Here is a 17431-nt window from a genome sequence, read left to right on the forward strand (position 1 = left end):
CATTGAGACATGCTGCAAGGATAGGCAGGGGAAAGTGGAGCTTGTTGTGCAGGAAGAGAGCAGTGGAGCATGGTGCGAGCCAAGCAAAATGCAGTCTGAGAGGATACATCTGGTATCTCTAAGTTCATCAGGGAAACACGACGGGGGGAGATAATCTGCAGAAAATACACAAAAACCAATGGTCCACTGAGGCTCTAAAACCTTTTAAGTGGCAAAGGATAAAAATCCCCTTCAGATTTCTGAGATAAAGGATGAGGACTGTGTAATGTGATGCTTAAGATGGCACGAGACCGAACGTAATGGCCGTGGGGAGCTCTGAGTCACGCACACAGGACTGGGGTGAGCCTTGCACAGGGGACAGTTGCATGGCTGCCTGTACATGCTTGCAGGCAGCAGGGTCTGGAGGAGCAAAGGGCTGCTGTAACACTGTCCTGGCTGTCACCGGGTGCCGTGACCTGTACGTATGATAATATTACTGTGTAGGACTGGTGAGAGATGCTACTGCTAAGATAGAGAAGGAATTTGTCTTGTTCAAAGGAGACTTTTTCGATGATTAAGATGCATTTTTAAAAAGGTGAATTTCTGACATTGAGCATGGGAATATCTAGAAAACTCCTTAGTAAATAGTAAGTTAGAGATTGGACGTTGGTTTGTTTGGTTCATCCCCAGAAGCATATTGTAAATGAAGCAGCATTTAAGGTTCTTTTGTATTCTGAGAATTGCTGCCATGATTAGAAATAAGAATATGAGCTATTAAGCAAAACCAATGCTGTGTTGAAAAGCAACAGTTTTGATTTATGAATCTGCAAGGCGGCAATGGTTTTATATTTCCTTCACATTTTAAAATGTCTGGACAATCTTTTTAATATTATGCCCACACAGACATTAAAATATATTGAGTTTCAGTTATAAGGTACATTGTTTAAAAGGGAGTGTTTTCAATTAAACTAAAGCTAATATCTTTAACCTTTTGCATTTAAATTTTCTGGTGCTGTGCAGAAATAATTACTGGTTTGTCTGCATGTTGTAGTAATCATGCTCTCAATTACTTCTTCCCCATATTATTGCTGAGGGAAATGCGTCAGGAAACATCTTTAGCATTAAAGTGGCATGGATGGCAGGATTGTGCAATTTAATTGTAAATGTGTGTTGTGCTGTTAAATGTTATTTTTTTTCTATGATAGTATCACATTTGCTGGGCACTTTCCAAGCACAAGGGAAGCTTGTGTGGCAGTGTCAGACTTTTTCCAAACTAAGCCTAAGGCGTATAAAGCAATATTCAGCGAAGTCTGCCATATCAGATTAAGGCCTAATGCTGTTGCAGCAAAACCAATACACATTTAGTTCACATACGTTTTGGCAGAGATGGGGAAGAAGAGGAAAAGGAGGGATCGAGAATACAAATGGAGCAGTCTTTCAGCCTCAGATGAGTGATGGGCGACATTTACCAAACCAGCAGTACTGTCATGTTTAGTTTAGACACACTTTGTCACATGTAGTTCACTGTTGCACTTAATTAGTGACTACCCTAGGAGAAGCAAGCGGGATGGTTTCCCCTTGAGAGCATGGAGCCATGGCTGATGGACAGTGACGCAGGACCAGTGCCAAAGCATGGGTGTCTCTCCGGAGATGCAGAACAGTGTCCCACAACCTTCTTCTCTTCAAGAAGTCCAGACTCCTTCCTCATCTGGCTTATTCACGTGCCAGTGGGAGAGGAGTAGCCTGTCCACCTTTGGAAAGAAACATACACCTGTGCCTTTCAAGCATGCCAGCTCTTTCGCTGATGCTCCGTGCTCTACCATCAGGACTGGGACTAGGGAGATGTTTTACCAATGCCCACTCTTCCCCCACCTGCTTCTTAAGTATTCCTGTAGCATCTCATTGATTTTACAGCCCTGGTATCAGACAATACTTTAAATAGAGGCACTGCCATGCCTACCGTTAAAAAAGATGGTATTGATATTTTCCCGGTTTGCTTTAGGTGATAAGGATAAGCTGTAACTTTGGGTGGGAGTAGTTTTGCAAACCAGCCCCAGAATACTGAGGTGGTTTGTGGTGTTATATGAGGCTTAAAAAAAATGTAGTCTCTTGGAAGGTGCCCCTGCTTCTTGAAGGCTCTGAAGTCACGGGCCGTGCTCCTTGCGAACAAGGTTCCTCTGAGAGAAATACGACCCTTGCAATGATACTCCCTTGAGTAGCTTCCTTACTCTCTGCCACCCACCCAAGGCTCTACACCTTTCATAGATCAAAGGAGAATAAAACAACAAAAAAACCCCTGATAATCTGGGAGGGGAAGAAACAATAGAGACTAGGGAAGAATTGGAATTAGCAACATGTAGTTAAAAATATGAAGTGACTTCAAAAGCCATGAAGGAGGTAAAGCAAAGAGAAGAATGCTGCTTTGGCGTCACAGCTAAGGATTGCAATCAGTATGACACCAAACTGATGGTTGATGCTCTGAAAATATGAAAAAAAAACCAATAAATAACTAAGACTTTCCCTTTGTTTTTTGTTTGCATCTCAATCAGTGCACCCAAAGAGTCAAAAGAAATCAGTAGACTTACATAGACTCCTAGATGCTTACTACGGCTGTCTTTGGTTGAGACTAGATCTGGATCTCGGTTGTATTAATGGAAAGATTCCCTCTGATTGCAAGTGGCATTTTATCAGCCTGACCATATATTTTGTGCCTCAAACTGTACAAAGCCATTCCTGACAATTTTTATTTTTTTTTTCTCAGCCAGAGTCAAGGTGCTCTTGGAGAGTGTGAAGATAATCCATTTCAGTTACATAGAGGATCAGACAGTCACATAAATGCAGGTGTGTTGGCTTTTGAGGTTTGGTATTGTTTGTTTTTCAGTGGGAAGATTAATTTCATAAACTACAGAATTGGTGGTTTGGGCTTTTGTTATTAATTGAGCTAAGGCTTAGTAAAACATGGAACACAGATGAACGCACACTCCAGGTATTATGGGGTCTGTTTCCTTTCCGCTGTTTCTATTTAAGCACTGGGTATAAAATGCAATATGCATTTTCTTTTGAGTCAGAGCTGTCTTGTATGCATTCTTGGCAGCCTAAAAGCTATTGCATTAAACCTACTTAGTGCTACTCTTTCTTTCTGGAGATAGAGAGAAGTAATAATAAAAAATAACTCTCCAGTAAAGCTCATTTCACCATGGCACATTAAGTATCAGGAGTTTAAAAAACAAAGAGTGAGAGGGGAGAAAACTATCAGAAATATTTAGCTGTTAAGGAGATTGTAAAAATAGAAGCAAACTTTTTTTTTTTAAAGGAAATATAAATAATACTGTTTATATGACCCATCCTCAAGTATTGTTTTTCAGCTAGTTAGGTGCTTAAGGATGTGAAAGTTATTCCTGCTTTTCAGTAAGAAGAGAAACCTTCTAGAACAGTTGTGGAACCACCAGAACAGAACGGGATTATTTGGAACAGAGTTACCAGAAACAGAATAATCATTGACTTTTTTTTTCACTTTTCCCCTCATTTGTGAAAAGTACTGATTTTTGAATAATCAGGTTCCCAATGTGAAGACTTTGAGAAATGCTGTGCCTAGCCCATCATATTATGCAGTAGCCTCATTAAACAACGGATTTGTGTTCTGACAAATAGTCACTCTTTTCTTTACATTTTGCTTAACTATTCTTCTTCCACTTTCAGTATCTAAACGTAAAAGAAGATTGCAAAGCCATGGCTTTCTGTGCAAAAATGAGGAGCACAAAGAAGAGCGAAGTAAACCTGGAAGCTCAGCGTCAAGGTTTAGAAATACTTTTCTACCTGCAAGATAAAAATCCCATTTGTTACACCAGTGGCGAGTTTACCTCGGAGGAGCTGTGCATTGAAGCTGCCCAGAGGTGTTGTGAGTATATGGATTTTATATAAGTTCTCAGTGGCAAGGCCTGACAGTATCAAAAGTGATGCGTCCTTCTTTGCATGTAAGTCAATGCTTGTAGAAGAAATATGCATGTTATGTAGTCTAGGATGGAAACTTTTGCCAAGGGTCTGTTTGGGCAGTTCTTAAACTGCTTGGAGTGGAAGAAATGGTGGGAGAGACTGTCTTGAGATTCATATAAAGTGATCATCTCCCACCCTGGTTTCTGGCAGATACAGGTACTGATTTTTTAATTTGGGTGGAATGATTAGGTTTCTTTTAAGAGAAGAGGAGACACCATATACAAATAAGTTAACACAAAGCTGGCCTTACCTCGTATGCTAGTCGGTAAGCCTGTCAGGATCTGTCCCGTGTTACAAAACATTTTGGAGAGGGCTAATGAAGAAAACCAAACAAAACCTATTTGCTACTTTTCCGGTTTTAGTTTTCTGTTACTTGACACTGCTTTGCAGAGAGTTATGATGTCTGTAGTACTAATAATTCACCAGTTAAGGTAACCTGAACTGCGCACAATTGCGGTAATACATAAATGTATAATGAAGATTTCTTGCTTTGTCACTGTGGTCCTTGACTCAGCAAAATATTTGAACATCTATGAAATTCTGCTGGAATTAGTGGATTTAATCTATGTTTGAGCCTCATGAACCAGGGTACTTTTATATTTACAATTCTGAAGTTCTTTCCTGCCCTGATCCCAATTTTGTGTTCCCCAAGCTTCATGGAACACTAAATATTATTCAGCTGATACAGGAGCAGTGAAATCTGGCTGTATAAACAGGCAGACTGGGCATAAGTTTTCCTGCAGCTTTAAAATGTTTTCTTTTCCTACATCATCTTGGTTCTTGTAACACTGGGTACCCTTCAGTTCCATTGGAAAGGCAGGAATGATGGGAATCTGAAGGACAAACCTCATCAAATAAGTACTCGTGTTGTTTTTGAATACTTTTAATGAAAATGAGGAGTACTTAAAACCCACCTGTTTATGTCAGCATGTAAGAGCTGTGAACTGCTGCTGTTTGTATGGGTGTGAACCCACATACTGTGCAACTGCTCCCAGTAATTTCTGGCGGAAGTTTAAAACCTTTGAAGAAGTGACTTAAAAGTGAGCTTTCTTCTGCCTTCTCTCATTTTTCGCTAAGTCCACAGCACGTGGTAGTGAAGTACAAAAGTCTTACCCATTTCAGCAAGCCTGTGATGCTGGTCTCTGCTGCAAATCACAGCTTGAATAGTTAAACCATTGATGGCATCTACCTACTGCTTGTTGACCTGCACAAGGCAGTGGCTGCTCAGCCCCACCTTCTGTGAACTTTGCAATTAGGCTATTCAGTTTTTATTTCCTTGGCTTCTCTCTTCCCTTCTACTCTCTTTCCCCATGTCACAGTAGAAATGGTTTTACTGAATTCTGCAGGACCCCAACAAAGTGCTCTGCAGTTGGCCCAATTTCAGAAAGACACTTAAACACATGCTACAGTGCTCTCTGCAACAGAGCTGCTTGCTTGACCAGGGCTTTTGCAAAAAGGGACTGCCTCCTATTGAGCAGGAAACCGAAGCAAGGAATTCAAACAACGGTAGACCTGTAAACATACCATAGCCTGTTTCTCTCTGGGATGATGTAAATGCAAAGGTTAAAGCGGGTCAGCCTAGACGTACAAGTCAAAGTCTGTTCTTTGTTGGAAAACCCTCTGTTGAATTAGCAAAGAATGGAAAAATGATGTTATGCTTTCTGCCTGTTTGCTAATGAGAAGGGGATTTTCATCATTTCACTAAAACCTTCTCTTTCAACTATGGGAGTAAAATTTATTAATAAAATAAAACTGAGAACAAAGTTGTGGTATTGCTGAGTGGTTTTGTTAAAACACCCATTTCTGTGATCTGGAAAAAGTGAAGATTTTTAAGTCATTTCCTCTTAAGTTCAGACCTTTGGCAAAATCAGGATTTCAGAATAAGTTTAATGTCAGAAGCAGCTGAAATGATACACTGTTTAATACACGATAAAACCAATGGAGTGCACCAATGCACAGTTTGCCGTTCCACTTTAACCATAACTTTCTAATGTTTTAAACTAATCCTCGTATCAGTTTCTTTTTATGGTCCATTTTTGCCATATCAGATATTTGCTTTATGCATTTGTATTTTTGAGGTGTGCATATGTATTGTAGCCTTGTGATTCATACATTTGTTTACTTTTCTCTGACAGCTATATCTCCTCTGTGCCATAATCTCTTTGCACTGTATGATGAAAACAAAAGACTCTGGTATGCACCAAACCAGGTCTTTAAGATAGATGAAAAAACATCACACCGGCTCCATTATCGAATGAGGTAAGTGCACAACATCTGAAAAATGATTCCTTAGCCTTATGTAGATGCTCTGACTCTTACTACTGAACTCACTGAAGAAGCAGGAAAGCAAAACCAAAAGAAGCAACTTGCTTTTCACAGCATAGATAAGAGATTAACAGGAAAAGCTTAAAATGTCTCCTGATTTTTTTTTTTTCATCTTGCTATATAACCTTGAAAAAAGCCCCAGAAGTTGAAAAACCACAAGAACCTGTCTCCACAAAGCTGTAGGTGACCGAACTAGCTAAAAGCTAAATTGAAAAAAATGGCTCAAAAACGTTGTTTTATTATGTCAGTATTTTGCATGTTTCAATTTCCATTTGAAGTGTTCAAAGTGAACTGTACTCCTGCTGAAGTCAATGGGAATTTTACTATTAACTTGAAGGGAAAAAGCAATGTGCTATTGCTTTTGAAATTCTCCTCTAGGACTGTAGGGGAATCCGTGTGACCTCGCTGTGGGTGGCATGCACTAGACTGGAGAAGGCATCAGAAAATTGAAACCTTTATTCCCAGGATCTTTATCTGTCATGTACCATCAGGTTGAACTTCAGGTGGCATTCTTAAAATATAGCACATAGCCTGTTGAGATTTCTGGGGCTGAATGGGTACACCAGCCCTCATCCACTGGAAAATGAAAGCAGTAATTCTGCACATTATGCTGCCTGCTTTTTCGATTTTTGTTCTGACTTTTCTTCTTGCATCAATATGAGCTTTAAGTGTATGATATAGGAAAAAATATTTGGAATAAGCTTTGCTTTCAGGAAACTTTGCCCATCTTCCTAAAACAAGTCCACGGATCATTCTTGTCGATTCTTCAAGGTACAACTGTAAGAAAATAAGCTTCTATGTAATATTCCCTCTCTTCCTTAAAATGTAATACTCTCATATGTGGTCAGTTTTGGCTGTAGAGAAAAAAGTTCATCTTAACATCTTTTTCCTGGTAATCTCTAGTTAGACAACATGACTATCACTTGTACATGCTAATGAGAGAACTGGCACGTATAAACCTCAGGTTGTGCATCCAAACCGTTTTCTAGGCTTGTTAGAGAATAACAACCACTTTGCTTATGCAGATACAAAGAGAGAGCTTTGAAAATGTGATCTTTGAACTGTAAGGTGTTTCAATTCTAATTACATTTGTGCCAGAATGGAACTGTTACTGTTGTGGGATGAACTGTTAAGAGAAAAAAAAATACTGACAGTCCACAGAAAGATCTTTGCTTTTCAAGTAATTATAATACCAATACCTATTTTTAGAAGAGGAAGAGGATATTATAGTCTTTTCTTTTTTCTTTAGCACAGTCTATTAGTGGTATTAATGACTCAACCTTGGCTAATCTCAGCTTTAAACAGCTGTGATTAAGTTTGGCAGATAAACACCATACAATAATGGAATTGAGTAACTTTCTAAAAGAAGCTCTGAGGACTCTAATGGCCTCTTACAGAGCATTAAGTGCCCCTTCTTGCTTTGAGATCAGTCAGATTAACCATATACTGGATAATAAAATTTCTTGGTACAATGTGAATCTGGGGCGTTTTCCCCTGATACTGAAATTCTTTGATGTGGCGTGCTTTTCTCAGTAAAAGAAGGTGGTATTTTAAAAATGTAGTTGTGGGAATTTAATCCTCTGATTAGAAGTATGATGCTGTTTTTAACTCAATTCTTAAAAAATAGTTTCTGCTGTGTTTGGTGTTTATATGTTTCTGCTTTGGGTGAATGATGAGAGCTCTCTCCAGGTACTCTTTCATTCCTACTGCATCTTACCCGCACGGTGGGTAACACCACCTTCTTTAAAACTGCGTTAAAGGCTCCCTCTTATGAATCTTCTTCAGCTGTTCATATCTCTATCAAATCTTAGGTGTATGGGCAAAATTACTCTATGTTGAACTTTATTTTCTGGAAATTTTTCTGTTCTACCATTTTATAGAATGAAGCTATGGAAAATGCCTTGCTTTCTGTATTTAAAAGTTCTGGTGGTTTATTTTTTTAAGCTTTGGAGTTGGGATTTGAAAATTGGCAGGGGTGCCTCTTTCTTTCGCCAGATGTACTTCATGCATGAAAATTGGCAAACTTTGAGCCAATAATATGTATTTAAAATAATTTCATATGCATTTAAGAAGAGGTTATATGAGTTTAGGTGCTAATCTAAAGATTCCTGTCTCCCTAGAAATACTGTAGCGTGTTGGTGAATTGGTATTTTCCTTTCTTTTGTTTCTGATCTGTTGTGTGTCTTGGCTTGGGCGTCTGAACTGAGAGGTGGGCTGAGCACTGAAAAATTATGAGCAGCACAGGATTGTGAAACTGTTCTCTAAATGAATAGTTTATTCTGAGCCCTGCAAGAGACAGAATTCCTCTTGAAAAAGGAAAACGGTCTGGGCTTATTTAATAGTGCCGTGTATTGGACCATATGTATCTTTTAGAGACTAAATCATTTTTATGCGGGCAACCTTATTTCTGAAATTTCATTACATTGATAGGTTTAATTTAGTCATGTCCTATTAAAATTATATATATAAAATGAAGGTATGTGACTGAGTAGTTTCAAATGCTTTTAGATGTTTGATTTTTCTCCCAAGGCTGAAAGCTTCAGATTTGGTTTCTGACTGTGTTGACTTCCTGTCCTCCTCCTCTCCCCATCAAATCTGTGCCAGCTGGTATACTTTTGGTAATATTTTAAAAGGACTTGCTTTTCACTAGAAACTTTGTAACTAGCCCTATATTTCTTCCACTTGCCTCAAGTTTAAAAAAAAAAAAAACAATCTACAACATAAGAAACCACAGTATTTTGTGATTTCCTGGAGTAATTAGCATACCAGCTGATGAAGGAGGAGTTTAACTGTTCCATAGCTGGATTGTATTTAAGCCAGAGGTAGCAGTGTTTCTTGGTGTGGAGAAGGGACCCAATGCACATTTCTGGAAACTCTGGCAGGAAGGACAATCAGAGCCGCTGTAGGTGAAAGAGAACAGGCGGTCCCCCTCCAGCATTTCCACCACTCCTTGGCCAGATTGAACGGGTGAAGTGCAAAACCGCTCCTTCCCGGGGGTAACCCACTCGGGCTGACTCCCCAAATCCCCCCCGCTGGCTCTCGCCCATGCCACAGGTGCCTGCCCTGGACTAAAGCGCTCTAGAGGATGGTGGGTCATGCTCCTGAAACTCAGGAGCGCGCAGTCTCCTTTCCAGCTCGTCTGCAGGACTTCTGAATTGGAAAGCTTGCGCTCCTGTTTCTGTTTGTGAAAGTGGAATAATAATAATCTGTCTCCCCCTTACCACAAGTCCATCGGTCCCTTCAAGGCAGAGACTCTCCTTCTTTATTTATATGGTTCCTCAAACAATGGGCCTCTAATTTTTATTGTAACTTATAAGTGTTGTCTTAATCAGTGCAATTTAGTAGGGAGGGGAGCAAATTCTCTTCTCAATTACAAACAATACACAATACCTTGCTGATAATTATTTTCAGGAAATACCAAAAGAATTTGAGTTATTAATTATCACTCATTTTAGAAAGGAGCATATGGAAACAAAGTCATTTCCTGGAGGCAGAAGGATTTGCTTTCCTTTGCTTTTTATGCTTCAACCAAAGGAGTTCTGCAGTATCTTACAGTACTTGTCAGGAGTTTTTGGCATAGCTGTGTGTTGGTGTTCCTACTCATGCTATAGATACATGCTTTTTGGGGACTTAAGACTGACCAAAAAGAGGATGGACAGAAATACTGTACAGAAAATCTCATGTCTTGAAGAATTATGTATCAAATTACTCTTAATTTGAATGGTGAACTTATTGTACAGATAACACGTGATTAAAACACATGGTGCTGAACTAAAAGTACTAATTTTGTTTTGCTCTCCACTGGGACTGATACACACCAATCTCAACCACTGCAGAATTGGGGCTTAATCCGTGAACTCCTATTCTGGTCAGAGACAAATCACAAAGATATAGTCACATATTTTAAAACACGCATATTTGCATGCGGGTTGTCCTGCACCATAATGTTTGTAAGCCTTTGCCAGTTGACTTACTGCCTGCCTGCTGTCATCCTGTCTTCCAGGACATGTCTCTTGCAATTTTTATTGCGTTATATTTGAAATGAAACTCCTTGGGCAACATAGTGATTTGTTATTTAAACAGATTCGTTATTTGTAATCTGAAAATGTGTTTGTAGATTATAAGGTAGTTTATCTGTTCAGCTTTTTCTTTCAGTACAGAAAATGTGTATTTCTAATTCAGGAGTTGGATATACCCATCACATGCCTCAGCATTTTCTACCTACGACCTTAGGTTTTTTCCACTCACTTTTTCTTTACTACTTCTTTTACGTGCAGTGTCTATTACCATTCACATTCATTTGTTTTTTTTCTTGTGTAAAGCTGTTTGATCTCATTTTGGTCACAAAAGGTGTTTATGATTTTGCTGATCACATATTTAGGTAGACATTAAAAGCGTAGCTGTTGAGGTGTGATGGTAATGTGAAACAACTTACGTTACATGGTGCTCACCGTCCATCAGAAATGTCCGATTTCACATGTCGCTTTGTATTAAAGCAGTAATATATATATACACACACTGCGGTAATTCTGCATTGTTTGCTCTTGCTAGTGCTGAATGCTCCTCTGGAGTTAGACTGACATATTCTTATAGAAATCCTTCCTACTTAGCAGTTGGGTAAATCTGCTCTGCTGTAACCTTTTAATTTTAAGTAGTTTGTGATCATGTGCAAGGCATGAACCTTTGCAAAAGGCACATTGATTCAAACCAGATTTAACTAAACTTTACTTGATCTAAAATGTTACTAGATAAACACAAATTTCTGGAATAATTTAGGCAAAGATTTCTCAAAAGGTGCTAACAGAGGCTTGAACTCCAAAATTTCATTTATTTTTCAGCAGATGTCAACTCCTTTAGCAGGTGTTCAACTAAATAGTCTTGTGTACAGATACGAGTAAAAAGCTTGTTTGCAATATGCACAGAAGATTGACTGCGTCCCTTTAAAACCAGATGATTTGAATTAGTGTCTTTTTTACCAGCTCCATCCGAAACCAAAGGGAAGCAGAAATTCCAGGGAGCGAGGCATAGCACTGCTTCCTGCTCTGGCCACGGGGGGGGTACTCACAGCACTTCTGCTCTGTGCATTGCTTCGGTGCCTATAGAGGAGGAGTTCTGAAGTTTTGTTAGCCCTTTAGGTGAGCCATTTTATCTTGGCATGCAAATGCCAACCATTGCACAGTAGAAGCATTACACTCTTCTTCACTGCTCAAGCAATGTCAGAGGTGATGGAAACGTAATTGTCATCCGAGTGGCAGCTTCTTGTTCGGTGGACTGCGCAGGGATGTGACAGGCAGTCAGTCATGGTATTGTGAGTTAAGAGTGAGATACTGTTGAGTGGAAACACTGAAGACCTTTGACTAATACACCATTTTTCCCCAGTTCCTCAGGTCAGGCACGCGGTTTCAGCAGTGGACCACTTTAAGTTGCAACCTCAGGGCAGAAGATTGATGGATTTTGACTTGTAACTGGTTTTCTTTTAAAAGTTTAAATTATGTATCTGATGTAAATGGGGGATTTCCCAAAAAGTTTTTAAAGTTTATTCCTCTTTTCTTGCAAGATACTACTTCACAAACTGGCATGGGACTAGTGAAAACGAACCCTCAGTGTGGAGGCATTCACCAAGGAAGGCAAAGAACTCTTACGAGAAGAAGCTGGTGCCAGAAGGAACCCCTATACTTGATGCAAACTCATTAGAATACATCTTTGCACAGGTAAGATGCTTGCAAGTATCTCTGCCATTGTAGTCACACAAAAACTATTTGATCCAGTAGAAGCTGCTTTAAAGACCTATTTTCAAACTTTTAAAGTACACATAACCTTACCTGTTAGTATTGGTAAGTGTTTTCTTCATACTTCTGCGTGGTGGAGAGAATTTGCTACATGAAGAACAATCTACCCATATGCATGCAGAATGTGTAAAGAAACTGTCTATCTCACAGTCCAAAAAGGGCTATATTTTTATAGCATACTTTCTTTTAATATTAAATATTTTTTATATAAATGCTATTACCTTTTCTTTTGTGAAACATTTGCACATAATGACTTTTACATCTATATTCCTATAGATGAACAGTAGAAGTATTAAAATTGACAATATGGTGTCCTTTTAATGAGTTTTTTTACTGCGTGGTGTTAAAACACTGACTGATAACATCACTGTCACACAGCCTGCTTACATGCAGTTTTTCTTTCCTTCTGTTGTGCCTCCCACTTGTTGGCGGTACATGCACTATGCTGGACATGGCAAGTAGGCAGGGTCCCTATTTCAGAAAGCTTGTGCTCTTGTACAAAAAAGTTTATATACACACAAATTATTTTGCAAACAAGAAACGGTCTGGTTTCGCCAAAGAAATTAGAATTTTGAAGTTGATGAAGGCTTGTGAAATGAGCAAATTAAATGCACTGAAGGAAAACATGTTTACTGTTAATTCTGAGTATAATTACTGCAGAATTTCAGATTTTGAAATATGGTTGTGTCCTTCAGAAAAAGAGATAGCTGTGGCTAACTTGGTATTTACTTTTATCGTGGTTTCACAACAAAACAACAAGTATCACTGGAGCAGATTCATGCTATGTGTGCATTTTAATGGTACCACTTGCATTCTGAAGTAATAAAAGAAGCAAATATTTTTTTCTGTGTAATCAAACTAACTTACGCCTTGTTTTGTATGAACATTCCTGTGTACCTGTATGCAACTTTGCAAAATCACTGTTTGAAAACATGCTGCAAAACTGTTTCTCATCCTTTTCTTTTTTTTCCTTTTTTTTGAGTGCCAGCAAAAAGAATGAAAACACCTTTTAAGTTGCAGAATGAGTAGGGACCCTAATGAATATTGTAAGACAATATTGCATTAAGCAGAATTTTGCTTTTGGGTAATAACATTTTAAAAAAAAAAAAAGCCAAACAGAAAACCACTGATGCTAGTATAAGGTAACAGAAATGTCTGTGCTCTTTGGTAACCAAATATTTTTCAGACTGTTCCAGAGCTAGACGGCTGCCACAGAGTTTGCAATCTTGGATTTGAGATGTGGCTTAGAGACTGAGTGCATGGGGTTCATAGAGACACCAGGTGATGAAGGGCAGAGATAAAGCAGAGACACAAAGTATTTGTTGTGTACCAGGAAAAAAAAAATCATGATGGTGCTAGAAGCGGGCAGGAGTGGTACTTTCTTTAATTAATTACAAAAAAAGTCTATTTTTGGTGGGCTAATGTATAAAAGAAGGGGACGGGTTTTGGAAGTGTCTGACCAGTGCAGGTGTTCTGCCTGGGTGTCTACACACGTTCTTGGTGAAAGCCACAGCTCTGTGGACTGTATGCAGGATGTGACGATCCACATGGTGATTCCACCTGTTCCACAAACTGTCATTTTAAGAGACTTCTGTCAGGCACAAATGTTGGTGTTTCTTCCCAAATAGGCAGGGTTTGTGGGGTGACTAGTGCTTCCCTGTGTTTCTGTTTCACTGGTCTAAGAGAAGACTGCATCTATTGCATAGCTCTTCCTTCTTCTCCTACCCTTTCCTGTCCTGGCTTTCAATTTTGGGTGACTCTTCCTGCTCAAGGAGAGCCTGTGATCTTACGACATATTGGTTGCTCATAGATAAACCATGACAAATACCAAATCTGGTAGTTTTCTTTTTTTTGCTTCCTATTAAGGGTCAGTATGACTTGGTGAAAGGCCTGGCACCAATCCGTGATCCTAAAAATGATCAAGAGGTTCATGAAATTGAAAACGAATGTCTGGGGATGGCTGTCCTTGCAATCTCTCACTATGCTATCAAGAAAAATATGAAGCTTCCGGAGCTTCCCAAAGATATCAGGTAACTTGGGGTAACTTCTTTGTCACTGTTGGGTCCGCTGCACTTCTCTTCAGAATGGATTTTAAGCATTTTACCTTCCAGGATCTGACTGCCCAGGAGTTACAAGCTCCAACACTACTATCACTAAGTGGGTCTTCCTAATCTTGTCAATAGGGATATGTATTAGAAAACCTGATTTTTTTTTTCTCATCTAGAGAGTACTTGAGATCCATGCAGCTAGTGCACCCAGCATACTGATGTGTTGGGTACCGATTGACACGCTGTAAATTCAGGGTTCTGGGTTAGTGGGTTCAAAAATGGCAGTGTTTTTAAGTGACAACCTAATGAGAAAACTGTTAGAATAAATGTTATCAATTTGAATGGGCTATATCCATCTAACTAAAAAGCTTTCAGAGAAGGATATTATTTGAATTCCTGTTGGCTATTAATGCTGTAAACCACTGTTACAGTACCACCTGCACAGTGGTTTACTTCTTCTTGTTCTCTAACTTTCAAAGTAAGGCAGATGCTCTTTAAAACATTCTGAAATGATTTAGAGAGTTAAAAGTTTAGGAGACAACAGTATTAACTCATAGCATTTTTTTTTTCCTTCTAGTTATAAGCATTATATTCCTGAAACTTTGAACAAGACTATCAGACAGAGGAATTTCTTAACCAGGATTCGGATAAATAATGTTTTCAAGCATTTCCTTAAAGAGTTTAACAATAAAACCATTGGCGACAGTAGTGTGTCTCCACGTGATCTGAAAGTTAAATACTTATCAACAATGGAGACCTTGACTAAACATTATGGAGCAGAAATTTTTGAGACTTCGTTTTTACTGATTTCATCTGAGAATGAAATAAATAGAATTAATTGTGGAGACAATGAGATCCTCCCACTATATGAAGTGATCGTAACAGGAAACAATGGAATTCAGTGGAGGCTCAAGCCAAATGTAAGTATCCCTTGATAAATGGGAATTAGAGGATTGCTTTTGGGGGCATAACAAGTGTTAAAAAATGGTCATGATCTTCAGACACTGCAGATCAGCTTTTTATTTAAAGGACTTATTTCATAGGATTATAGGATTATGCAGGTTGGAAGGGACCTCAGGAGGTCTGTAGTCCAACCCCCTGTTAAGGATTAGCTTTGAGATCAGACCAGGTTGCTCAGGGCTTTATCCATTCTGGTCTTGAAAACTTCCAAGGATGGACATCACACAAGCTCTGTGGGCAACCTGCTCACCAGGAAAATTCACCGGGAACATTAAAGACTGTGCTATATCTACCAGACCAGACACAAGTCTTGAAAGATTAATGTCTGTGGAGACCCTTATGGTTTGGTGCTCTGTCTTGATATCAAAGTCTGTTAATGCTTTTTCTGTATAGGGCACCCCAGGTGCCGTGTTTGCTCATACTCACAGACTTTTCGTGAATAAATTAAAATATAGTGACATTAAAGCTAAGTTTTCTCACGTTAGCGATATTTTTATATGTTGTTCCTTGTTTCAGTGCTGCTAATTGAGGTCACTTTGCTTAACCTCTTCTGTGCTTTGTATACATAAATATTAAATATGCTCTAGGTTTGAAGGGGTTATGGCATATTCTACAGTTTTTCTCCACATATAGTACTTGAACAAATAGACCTCTTTTTGCTTGCCTCAGTTCCCCATAGTGATGAGAACCCTACTGATAGCTATCTTTTGTAGCATAGGAAGTATTGTGCTTCACTCCATTTAGATGTAACCTAACTATCTCTATCTCTGATGGAGAATTTCTGTTTTAAATGATGATATTAATGGGGGGGAAGGGAAGGAAGAACTGATATTTGAGCAGAAAAGCTTGCAAGAAGTGCAGCCTGTTTCTTATAAGGCTCTTGTTTCTGCTGATCTATAGATTATATTTATTTCAATACCTAAACCAAAGACTTTCATCTCGGTGAGAACCTTTCTGTGACTAGCAGGAAGCTTGGCTCAGCTTGAGCATTTATCTTTTTTAAATAAGTAGTTACTAATAACTTTCAGTAATTTTTGACTTGTAAGATGCTCGGCTTCATTGTGGTCTGCATGCAGAATTTCATCTGCTGTCGGCAGTTCAGGCATGCAGTGCGAGAAGAACGTAGCTCTTGCTTTTGGGCTGAGCTCTGAGAGAGTATTTCAAGTACACAATTTAGACATTTCAGTAGAACCCTTTCAGCCCTGTACTGCTACTAAAATTATTCCTAGCATACCAAGAGAGAGTAAGTCACCTAGCTCATGACTGCTTGCTTTCATCCTCATGAAAACTGTCTCATGGACAATTCTTGGTAGAAGTATATCCTTGAAATAATACAGACACACTGAATGTGTAAATGAATTGATAAATCAGTGCAAAAAGCATTCAAGAATTAAATAGCTGTGGAAGATTAATTTGTCATGAATTTTTGTTTTAGAGTAAAAATACTGTGCTAAAAAAAATGTTTTTATTAGTATACTTTTATCCAAAATATATTTGCAGTCTGCACAGACAGAGAAAGAGAAGAAGAAAAAATCTGATGGCAAAAACAAAAAGGATGAAGAAAAACACAAAATTCGAGACTTATGGAACAATTTTTCCTATTTTCCTGAAATCACCCACATTGTCATCAAGGAATCTACAGTTAGCATTTACAAGCAGGATAACAGAAGAATGGTAAGAACCAAACCTTGGATAGGTTTCCCTCCCATGGGAAGCTATAGTGACACAGTGTTGTTGGGCAACAAGTGACAACCTCCTTGAGGAGCATTTTCTAACGGGACTCTTCAATAACAGTTAAATATGCTGTCCTCAACACTGTACAAGTGCAGAAGTGCTAGTTAGAAGAGCAGCAAGTCGGTGAGCACAGTTGTTTCTCTACACTTGTTACTGCATCCCACCAGTGCCTGGTGGCCTCCATGATAGGCTTCTCAGCCCGTGGCCTTCCTCTGTACAGCTTGAATAGCCAAAAGCAGCGTCAAGAAAGAGGAGCTTAGCAAGGATGTCAGAGGGAGAGGAGACAAATGCAGAGAGGACCTGGGAGGGAGGCAGAGTTGGTGTATAGATACCCAGTTCTTGTTGTGGGCTGCCAGCTGTTAGAATTTGGAAAGGAGCTGCCAGAGTGCCCTTGGCTTCAAATCCAGCATGACTGCCCCAGTCCTGAATTTCTGGCATTTCACAAAGGCTGGCACAAGAGTTTGCTTTACGTATCTCACATAGGATTACAGCAGAATATAAGTCACGCTGGAGAATGGAAGTTTCTAGCCAGTAATGAGTGGGGAAGGACGGAGAGTGGTCAGTGTTGGCTCCCTAAATATGTATGGTTTTCTGTCATAAGTT

General features: G+C 39.1%; 1 protein-coding gene across 3 annotated transcripts in view; it reads left to right on the forward strand.

Annotated features, from left to right (window-relative positions):
* Positions 1 to 17431, forward strand: part of JAK1 (Janus kinase 1) — a 68688-nt gene that overhangs the window by 34118 nt on the left and 17139 nt on the right. For all 3 annotated transcript variants that reach the window (XM_076340001.1, XM_076340000.1, XM_076340003.1), the window contains 7 exons: positions 2741 to 2820; positions 3679 to 3877; positions 6108 to 6231; positions 11855 to 12008; positions 13953 to 14116; positions 14712 to 15054; positions 16595 to 16768. In XM_076340001.1, the coding sequence (XP_076196116.1) occupies positions 2815 to 2820; positions 3679 to 3877; positions 6108 to 6231; positions 11855 to 12008; positions 13953 to 14116; positions 14712 to 15054; positions 16595 to 16768 (1164 nt within the window). In that variant the 5' untranslated portion in view covers positions 2741 to 2814. The remainder of the gene's footprint in view (positions 1 to 2740; positions 2821 to 3678; positions 3878 to 6107; positions 6232 to 11854; positions 12009 to 13952; positions 14117 to 14711; positions 15055 to 16594; positions 16769 to 17431) is intronic.

Source organism: Aptenodytes patagonicus, chromosome 5 (genome assembly GCF_965638725.1).
Source record: "Aptenodytes patagonicus chromosome 5, bAptPat1.pri.cur, whole genome shotgun sequence".
Classification (NCBI taxonomy): Eukaryota; Metazoa; Chordata; class Aves; order Sphenisciformes; family Spheniscidae; genus Aptenodytes; species Aptenodytes patagonicus.